Consider the following 11,438-nt stretch of genomic DNA (forward strand, 5'->3'; position numbering starts at 1 on the left):
GTGGGAGTGATGACTTGAGAGTATTAGGGTATAGTGATGCTAGTTTTCAGACTGATAGGGATAACTTCCGCTCTCAGTCGGGCTGGGTCTTTACCCTAAATGGAGGGGCAATCTCTTGGAAGAGTTCCAAGCAGGAGACGGTGGCTGATTCGACTTGTGAATCAGAGTATATAGCAGCGAGTGAAGCAGCGAAGGAGGCGATATGGCTGAAGAACTTCATCGGAGACCTTGGAGTTGTACCAGCTATTAAGGAGCCTATGGAGATTTTCTGTGACAGCAATAGTGCGGTTGCCTTAGCCAAGGAACCGAGAGATCATGGCAGATCCCGACACATTGACAGAAAATATCACTTCATAAGACACAAGATAGAAGAAGGACTCCTCGTGGCAAAGAGGGTATCGTCAGATGAGAACCCTGCAGATCCCCTTACGAAGGGACTGACGAGGGTTAAGCATTTGCAGCATGCGAGGTGCATCGGGCTGAGGGACGATATTAGTTTTACAGATTAGATGGCCTTTTCTGAAACTTGTAAAATGTAATGGACGTTTGATGATGAATAAAATTTGTGGTTTATTTATGAGTAAAGTGTTGCTATCATCGTCAATTATTTACTATTGTTTCAATTTTGCATGTTTTGACTTCGAGAATAATTAATTTATTCAAACCTCCACAATCGGTCATACGTCGGAAATAGGTATGAATCAAGATTGTCATGAATTAGGTTTTTAGATGGCTAAAGGTGTTTAGACATAGCAATGGTTGCTACAACGTTCATGAGTGCTCATAAGTTATGAGTATTGGAATAAACCCATGCTCACTTGTATCACTTCATGGAATTTATCTCGAGTGATCGTGAGACGATAATATCATATAAGTCTTCAAACCAAGAGATATGAGTTGTTACCTATGAGTTGGTTGTGCATTGATTGCATGTAAACGCATCAGTAACTTGATGTTATAAAACGTGCCTATGTGTACAATTCAACAAGTAGTAGAATAAGCATATGAGTCGAAGTTTATCTATTCCTTCTAGAAATAGAAGTGATATCTGGGCCCCTCAATGATTTTGTGTTGACCCATGTACCGGGCCCGGTCAGAACTAAATTGATATGTTCAGTTAAGTTCTTTGTCAAATAAATCGGAAATCGAGAAACAACTACCAGTCAATAAGTAAGACATTGTTCCATGTATTAGTCCGGTTGATATCATGAGAACAGGGACTATATGATCACTTATCTAAAATGGCGCTTCATAGTTCAAAAGAGTTTTCGAGAGCTACGATTGCCGGTTGGTTCTGGAAGTAATATAGGCAAATACAGTTATTAGACTTATCCAAGTGGGAGTTTGTTGGATAAGCTGTCTAAGTCCATAACTTATTTGGTATATACTTGACCCGACCCGGCATGGTCCATTTGGGTTGTACTTCACCCAAACGATTTATGGATAATTTTATGAGAATTGTATACTTATGATTTATTAATATATTATAAGCTATAATATATTAATATAAAGTCATGTTATTTAATTAGTTTTAATCTTGAATTAATTATGAATTGATTTAGTGATTAAAAGGAAGACTAATTAAATCATAGGCTATTATATTTATATGGTGTGGGTTAATGCTCATTTGCTAATGGGCTAAGCTTATATGGAAGTCCATGGATAATCCATGGAGCTTTTAACCCATGGATCCTTGGAAAGGAAAAGACATGGGTTATTAGGGTTTCACCCTAACCATGCACACTATATAAACAAGCTTATGTTGCATGAAAAACACCCTAGTGTGTGTAATAGTAGTGGCCGATTTCTAAGTGTTAGTATACTCTCTCATACATTTTCCAAGTTTGTGGTGATTTGTGATTTCCATTTGAGGCATTCACATTATTGGTGCTTGGCTTTCAAACTCCAAGGAATCAACAATCAACAAAAGGTATGTAATTCATCTAGTTCTTTTATGTTTAAAAGTACCCCATGCCATGCTAGATAGGTTATAAACCTTGGAAAATAATATTTTGCATGTACCTTAGACAAACATAGATCCAAGGTTTATTAGGGTTGCATGTACACATAGGAAGTGTTAGAATGCTCAAAACCCAACACAATCATGGTTGGTGACCAAAATGGCTTAGAAAAGCCCTAAAACTCCACAAAATGGGATCTATCAAAAGAACAAACAAGGTATAGACTTTATACCTTCTGTAGACTGTAAATGATGCTCAAAATCGAATCCCTATAGCCTCCTCTCGATCCTTCAAGCTTTTCCTTCCTTCCTTGGATCACAAAAGCACCAAAATCACTCCAAATGCCTTAGATTGCTTCAATAACGGCTAGGGTTTGCTACGGGGGTCTTCTGGGAGAAAATGGGATGAAGGAGGCTGAGTTAAGGTGTTTAAATAGGGTGCAAACCCTCGGATTAGGGTTTTTGTCCAGACAGGGTCTACTCGCCGAGTCCGGGACCCGACTCCTCGAGTCCACTGCTTAAACCCCGTGTCTCATCCCGCTTCTACTCGGCGAGTTGGTCCTTCAACTTGCCGAGTCCAAGGCCAAAATGCAAAATATTTTAAAGAATTAATAAAATAATATGTACCACGAACCAAGTGTTACACCCTTGATCAGTGTAGATTCACACTATGAATATAAGCAGTAAATATTTCAATTTTTAACATTCACAATATGAAAAACCCGATCAGTTCAGATTCACATTGTGAATCTGAGTTACTATTATGCACATTGTGAATACGAGAAGGTTCACAATGTGAATCTGAACTGAAATAACGATTTTTCTTTTTATTTTTTAACATCAATATGAATCTATGTTTAAAGAGTACCAAAAAGTATGAATTTTGATATATTTATTAATTTTTTTTCTATAACAAAATAGATCTACTTTTCAACAAACAAAGAAAATGAAGTGGGTTTTAAAAAAGAAAATTCATTTTTTATATATCAATATGGATTTCTATAGAAAGATGACGAAAAATCACGAACAATGGTATATTTGGTTTTTTTTTTATAAAAAAACATGGCCTAAAAAAATTAAACAAAAAAAAAAGTAGGTTTTGTTATAATCCGGTGCAAGTGCGTCCATTGTAAAAGTTTACAATCCTTCCTTTTGTCGTTGATCGCTTTAAATTTTGACGTTTTTGATTGGTTCATTGGTTCCTTTATTAATAATGGTTCTGTATTGAACTTTTCCATATATATATATATATATATATATATATATATATATATATATATATATATATATATATATATATATATATACTATCTTATAAAACAAATCCCACTATTTCTAAAAATAGATTGAATAAAATAATAATATTTTTTTAAGACGTCCAAATCATTAAGCTAATTGTACAACTAATAACTAATAAAATAATATTAAAATTTAAACAATCTCCTATAAATCTTCTCTTCCAAGGTTTTGACTAGATCTTTTTTCATCCCAATAAATACTCAACACCCTATAATTTGGTCATTTCATTAATTTTCTTTATTCTTAATATGACATGTTTTCTAAAACAAACTAATGATTAAATTGAAAATAATCATTCTCCATCGAAAATAAATTAATTGTCGAAACAAACTATTTGTCGTCCGCCGCTTTGCGCGGGTAAACGGCTAGTATATATATATATATATATATATATATATATATATATATATATATATATATATATATATATATATATATATATATATATATATATATAGGTTTAGGTTCTATGGAAAAGAAAAACCCTAAAAATCATAAAAATGCATAAAAAAAAATACTTAGAGATCACAAAACTTTTTTTTGAATTTTTTTATGAAAAAATCGCATGTTTTTAAATAAATTCGCTGATTTTTTTTGAAAAAAAAAATTGATTTTTTTTCTGCGAATTTAATAAAAAAAACCTGCGTTTTTTTATAAAAAAAATTAAAAATAAAAGTTTTGTAATCTCTATATATTTTTTTATGCATTTTTATGATTTTTAGGATTTTTTGTTTTCCAAATAACCCTTATATATATATATATATATATATATATATATATATATATATATATATATATATATATATATATATATATATATATGTATAGAGAGAGAGAGAGAGAGCTAGGTTCAAATGTTTTTACAAACTATTGTGTGCCTAAATGCACCAATGAGAACTCAAGAAATAATAAATAAATAAATAAATCATTTAAGGGTATTTTGGACATTTTGTACTTTTAATTATGGAAATCATTTATTTGAAATCCTATAATTAAGGAATAAGGTAAATATATTTGACCTACTTGTGTGTGGTAGAACACGTCTCTGACTTGCTCAACAGTTGTAGCCGCCTCCGACTTCATCCACTGCATCAGATTCGTCCACCATTCACCGGTGAAGTCGCAACCAGCCGATCACTATCCACCAATACTTCCACCTCACGCCTCCATCAATGTCATGAGTTCCTCCACCAACACCGATGAAATCGATTTTCTTTTTTCTCAAAATTTTATTTTTTTAGATTCTATCAGTTGTTGAAATCGATTTCTTTCTTGGCAAAAATCGATTTGTTGAAATCAATTTTATTGCTTCTCTTCTCATCTGTGAAATCCATTGATTATTTGAAATCAATTTTTTTAAGTAATACTTTCTAATTGATTTGGAATATGATTTTGTAGGATACAAAATTGTTCATCGTGGGTGTTTGTTCTTCAACAACCATCGTCCCTTCATTACTATCCCCACAGAAGTCGACCTCGACCCCAAAAAAGTTTCAATCGCTGAAACAAAAGCTCACCTGTCATCCTCTCAATCTTGTACGTAGCCTCTATTTCGGCCATCTGGTAATTCGATTCAATGGGTTGAAAAAAACATCATCTTTCTTTTACAATTTCTCTCCAGTTTGAAGCCTCTGTTTTTGCGATTTTTGGGTTCTACTCGATTTTTTTTTGTTGAATTTAAATTATATATTTTAACTCTTCTGATAGATTTCAGTTAGACCATTTATTTGTTGATAATAATATAAGTTTCTCAAGAAGTGATTTTAGTTATCCAAGTCCTTTTTTTTTCTGAACACCAAGTGTTCGACTAAATGCCTAAATGAAGATTTACTTTGTAATTTGTCACTTGTCCATTAAAAACTCTTTTCTATTGTCCTAAGTGAATTGTTACTGAGTTTAGATAGTTCTTATATTTTGAGTAATGGTTTTGTTTTTACCTTTTCAAATAGTTGTTTACCTTTCAATTATGTTTGGTTCAATTATCGATTTATGTTTGTGTAAAGTGCACTAATCTTGTTTGGTTCAATTCCCGCATCATATGGATATATAATTTCAATAGGCCTAATTAAAAGAATGATCATGAAATTAATTTACATTATCTCATCTCATGAAAATTGAGTAAGTAATTGTGTTGTTGATTTGTAACTTACAGGTAAACCATTGAAGGAGCACAAGCAAAGAAAGTATGGGCAATATTCTGCCAGAATGTATACTATGTAGTCTTCCATATGCTATGTATATACTGATGGGGTTGATTTCATATGCCAACACAGTGAATTAATTTTGTTTGATTTCATATACCAACATAGTAAAGGCTTAATATCATATGCCAATATAGATTGGTGAAAGCTACTCATCTTGTTCTAGAAAATTGTTTAACAAGGTAAGTAATTTGTTTGTGTATTATTTTGGTTCATTTTGTGATTTTGAATTCCAATTTCTATTCTCCCTTGTTATTGTGTATTTGGAATCTAAAATTATATTAGCAGTAAATACGATACTTTTGAATGTATTCTAGGTATTCTGTCAGAATATATTCTGCCATAATAAAATCTATGTATTTTGCTAGAATATATTCTATGTATTCTGCCAAAATATATAAAGTGATAGTTAATTGCAAGCAACATGTTTTTAACCATTATTAGTTTTTGTTGTATTTGTGATAGGAATGGCTGGAAGAATGTGTTGAAGACCTAATACGAATAACTTGAAGAACGAATAAAGTTTGAACATACTCACATTTTAATAATGTTCTTATTTTTTAAGAATTTTATTCATTTTTGTTAATATTCTTTTAGAATATGTATAATTATATTAAAATGTATAAGACTAGCTTGCATGTAAGAATATGTATGAATTTGTATTTAAGTTTGGATGTATAAGAATATATTAGAATATTGTTATTTTCCAACCTCAGATTCAAGAACTTTGTTATTTTTCAATAATATTCTAATAGAATAAAATTCTGAAAGAGCATCATTCTAACTAAAAAAATATTCTGACAGAATAAAATCGGTTATGTTTACAAATTATGTTAGAATTAAAATTGAATTAATTAAAAAAAATTCATATTTTTAAAATTAGGAGAATTAATTATCCATAAATATCCGAAAATTTCCTTTTATAATTGTAGTTAATTGTCCAAAATACCCTTTTACTAAAAATTTTATGATTATATGGTACATGCTACCCCATTGTAATATCATACACTCTCAAATCATGTCCATTGATGAATTCTATCCGTTGGTCCAGATTTGTGCATTCTGGCACACAATAGTTAGTAAAAACAAAATAACATAACCATATATATATATATATATATATATATATATATATATATATATATATATATATATATATATATAGGGTAGTTACAAGTCCATTTGAGACGGAATTATTTTTATAAGAAATGTGGCATGTTTTTGTTTATACATTTAAGAAAATTTTGAGGCCAATACTAACACAACCCATGATAATTGAACATAGGTTTAATTAGAAAATTTTAACAGCTTTAATCTAATCAAAAGGACCAATAATGTGACAAATTTAAAACTAAGTAACCATTGATGTATAAGGTTTGCTATAAAAAGACCATTCATGAAAGAAAAAAAAAATCTTAATGCTTATTTTCGGAAGAAAAAAAAACGACCATTTATGAAAATTTATCTTACTTTGAAAATATATTGTACTTTAGATAACCAAATATATGGAAATATATGGGGGTAAAATTCAATTTGTCATCTTTTTATGAAGATGTTTCATTTCAATTTGTTTCCTAGATTTTCCAAATGTGTTTTGCATCTCTATAAAAATAAATTCGAAAAAAAAAAAAAAAGCTAGACTAAGTACCTAGAATATCTGTTTGTCATGTGTTTAAAGTGATATTATCTTGAATTAAATTATGTAATCAAAATGTTGTATATTGAACTTCTGAAAATCCAAATATTAGACGAAGTAGTTGCACAAGGATTGTTGCAAAACATAGCTTCACTTTAAAATCTTCACATATTTATGCGAACGCCATCTACTTTTTTTTTACTATTCTCTTACACAACCAAATCAAATCCAATCATTTTTTTATAAAAATTAGTTTCTTTCTCTTCAACGTCCATAACTCAATTAAACCCTATCTTTTACTTTCATTAGAAATCCAACTCAATCCATTTTTTATATTTAAAAGATGGATTAAAAAAAGTATATCAATATTGGTATCATTTTGTAAAGAAAAAGTAATAACCTATTTTGGTATATTTTATTTAATTTTTACATAAAATAAAATATAGTTATTAATAAAAGTAAATTTAATTAGAAAATTTATTGAACTCTAATAGTAAATGATAGAAACGTTGGTTTGTTTGATTTAAAAAAGTGTTGATCCTTTGTGAGCTTGGGTTGTTCTTCCGACCTAAATCACCAAAAATCATTTAGTTTTTTTTTTTTAATTAAGAAATGGTTTGTTTGATTTAACATGTTGTGTATACACAACATGCAAACACAGATTTTCAGATCTAAATGTAACAAAAGTACACACTTCCAAGGTGGACAAAATGCAATATGCACTAATCTAAATATTCATTAACCCAATTATAACATTTTTGAGTGGGACAAGAATACATTTTTTGTCTCACTAGTTGTTTTTTATTCTTGTTTGCCATGTTCTCCATAAGCCTTGCATCATAATTAATCAAGCTCGAGACTTTTTTATGGGAGATGGAAACAAACTTTTTCAAGCCCTTGTTAAGATACATACATACATAGACATACACAAACACATACACATACAACATAAAAGCAAATAGAATGTGAGATAAATATAAATAAACATGAACAACCAAAATCCATTAATACTTTAATCAAAACACTAATTCCACATTTTTACCAAATACTTGATGAAGAAATCTAATTAGAATATCCTTCTGGCATGTTACAAAATGCTTTGATCATACAACTGCATGCATCCAACAGCTGCAAATACTCATCTGCTCCATCAACAAGGCACTGCATATACATAAACATAAAATCGCATTTAATCCAAAAAGATTATGCAAAAAAAAAATAAAAAAAGTTTATTGATAAAAAAATAAATACCTTATCGGATTCACCAAGTTTCCTACATATTCTTGCTTTTTGTTCATCAGACACATCATCAGATTCAACCACCAAATCAAACAACTGAAATTACATTTACATCATATGAAAGGATTCATTTGAGACACAATTCAACATATTAAATATTAATAATCATATCAGATTATGATTATGGTCAAAGTCAAAGTCAAAATGTTGACCTGGGAGAGAATCTGGCTGACTGGATACCCCTCTGCAATAACATTATTCACTTGTTTGTTTGCAGAGTCAAATGAACCACTTTTACAAGATGCAAGAAGATCCCCAACAACTTCCTGAGGGACAACCTGATGAATGTTTATCAATGAAAAGACATAAATACCCTCCTCCTCAACCTTATTGTTAGAAATAGCCCTAGAAAGTTAAGAATTAAAGTTACCCCTGAAACACTAATCAAGTCCTTGGAAGAAATTGAGGATCCGAATAAACGAGCAGCTCCCTGTGAAAAATTGAAAAGATTATTATTGTAATAACAATTTTTTATAAATTATATTTAAAATATTAAATTTTAAATATAATTTATGAAATAAAAAAAGTTGTAATCATTATTACCTGTAAAAAGGTGATAGCTCTACGAAGATCTCCTTGAGATATGGAACTTAAGGTTGAGAGAGCCTATAAGATAACCAGTCACATAATAATACAAATTATTAATTGATTATAACATATAAATAATAATTCAAGAAGATAACTTAATAGCAAAAAGAAAATGTATAGTGAAAACCTCAGAGTCCAAGTTAAGCCCTTCCTCATTGCATATATGTAGCACACGAGTGCTCATGATTTCTTCTGAAAGTGGCTTAAACCTAAACTTAGCACATCTAGAAGCAAGAGGTTCTATGATCCTACATCATTTTGTAAAAAAAAATGGAAATTTGAAGATATAAAAACAAAAACCAAAAAAAAGGAGAAAGAGAAGGAGAAAGAGAAAGAGAAAGATGAAGTAGAAAACAACACAAACCTGCTGATGTAATTGCATATGAAAAAGAATCTTGTTACTTTTGAATAGGTTTCCATAGTTCGACGTAAGGCATTCTGCAATATAAAGAACAACAGATTTATTATTTATATAACTAGTTGTATAAGTGTTGAATAATTAGGGAAGAAAAAGATAGAGAGAGTTGCCTGAGCATCTTCAGTCATGGAATCAGCTTCATCAAGGATGATGATCTTGAAAGGTGGACAAGGATAACCATAGCCCCTATATCAACATAAGCTACAAGGTTTAATCGAACTGAGGTATGAATTATGATATGAGTTATGAGAAAATCGAAGTCAATTGAAGTATCTTTGAGGTAGATTGTATTTGTGTTTTGTATACCCTTGATGTCCAGAACCAACAGCAACTGCAGCGAAATTCTTGATTTTAGTTCGAACTACATTGATTCCACGCTCATCGCTAGCATTCAGCTCAAGAACCCTAGATTTGTATAGCTCAGGACTGTAAAACAAAAAAAATTGGCATTCAATAACAAGCGTATGTCTCTTCGGATAAAACTATTGTGTTGCATTTCTAATTCTACCTGTTTGTTTATCATCAAAAGTAGAAAGGAGGTCAAACAAAGAAGAAAGAAGTTCGAATATAGGTACCCGTAGAGCTGGTGAGCAATGGCGAGAGCAGTGGTGGTTTTGCCGGTTCCAGGTGGGCCATAAAAGAGCATGTGTGGACACTGTACCAATAAATCAACTCGACTCAGTAACAGAGATCAGGAAAAAACCCTAAACTCTTTTACCCCATGATGTTCCATTAATTCGGAGAGTAGAAATCATGGATTTTGAGTTCCAATGGTGTAATTGATGGGGAAACTAATATCAATTTCGAGTTGAAATGAGTAAATGAGCCCGTTTGAAAGTCATAGATCGATAAATCGGAATTTCTCTCGAAATTGAAATGGAAAACCCTAGAAAAAATTGTTTGATGATAGAAGCGGCTTTTACATTGGTGGTCTCGAGCGTGTTGGTGAGGACTCGGACAACTTCGTCTTGGTGGGCAACATCCTTAACTCGTCTGGGTCGGCTGAAACATCGATTTTACATACATACATACAACAAAACGTAAATCAACTGATGAGAAACAAAAAGGAAATAGAGATTAGGAGAAGTTTGGTTACTATTTCTCGACCCAAGGTTGAGAGCTCTGCAGCAATGGCGCCATCCCCTCTCACACTCTTAAGTTTCCCGCGCTTTTGTTTTTGTTTGAGGAGGAAAAGTGATGAGGATGAATCGGTTTGGTTCTAATTATACAGGGTCAATGGGACGAACAATGAACCCTCCCCTCTGTTTGGTATTTGTGGTTTGAATTTCTTGTACCCTTCGTCCTTGTGCAAGTTCGTAAACGATTTTTTTGGGTTTTAAGGGTTTTAAGATTTATTTGGTTTTCTTTAAAAGGTAACACACTTCTTAAACCTATTACTCCCCGATTTAGTCCTTATGATCAACTAGGTTAAGTTTTTGTGTTAAGTTTTTGTGTGTATACACATTTAGTCATTATATAAGGAAACATGTAGGAGTAATTTCACTTCTATTCATATGTTGTACATCAGACTTTTATACAAGAGTTGTACATCGACTTTTATACAAGAGTTGAGAACTGTAGAAGAGATATTCTCTCATGTATCTACGCTATATCTATTTGACTGGAAATATACAATACTCTCATTTATATGACTAAGTCTATACACGTGTATATGACTAAGTCTATATTTATAAAACTATTGTTATTACCCCCCAGCAAGCTCAAGGACGGGATGAACTTGAAGCTTGGAACGCAGAAACACAACTCTATCTTTGCCCAAGGGTTTTGCGAATATATCGGCCACTTGGTCAACGGACGATATATGGCATATTTGAAGTTGTCCGGCTTCTACTTGCTCTCTAATGAAGTGGAAATCCAAAGCGATGTGATTGGAACGTGTACTAATTACCGGATTTTTTGTCATGAATATAGCTCCTACATTATCACATAACAAAATTGGGGAAACAGTGATAGGAGCTTGTAGATCGCTAATAAGTTGTTTCAGCCACAGAAGTTCTGTAGTGGTGTAGGCTAAAG

The 11,438-nt window shown here is 31.4% G+C and overlaps 1 protein-coding gene across 1 annotated transcript; it reads right to left on the reverse strand.

Moving 5' to 3' along the window:
• Positions 1-8,045: 8,045 nt before the first annotated feature.
• On the reverse strand, positions 8,046-10,698 carry EMB1968 (ATPase family associated with various cellular activities (AAA)). Its single transcript, XM_079022458.1, has 12 exons — positions 10,498-10,698; positions 10,325-10,403; positions 9,977-10,056; positions 9,708-9,827; positions 9,512-9,587; positions 9,348-9,421; positions 9,111-9,231; positions 8,939-9,001; positions 8,766-8,825; positions 8,548-8,673; positions 8,348-8,431; positions 8,046-8,257 (listed from the first exon to the last, which is right to left on the reverse strand). Exons 1-12 carry the CDS (start codon positions 10,539-10,541, stop codon positions 8,159-8,161), a joined length of 1,026 nt encoding a protein of 341 aa, XP_078878584.1. The 5' UTR covers positions 10,542-10,698; the 3' UTR covers positions 8,046-8,158.
• Between the last annotated feature and the right edge of the window lie 740 nt (positions 10,699-11,438).

Source organism: Lactuca serriola, chromosome 9 (assembly GCF_051521515.1).
Source record: "Lactuca serriola cultivar US96UC23 chromosome 9, Lser_US96UC23_V15, whole genome shotgun sequence".
Lineage (NCBI taxonomy): Eukaryota > Viridiplantae > Streptophyta > Magnoliopsida > Asterales > Asteraceae > Lactuca > Lactuca serriola.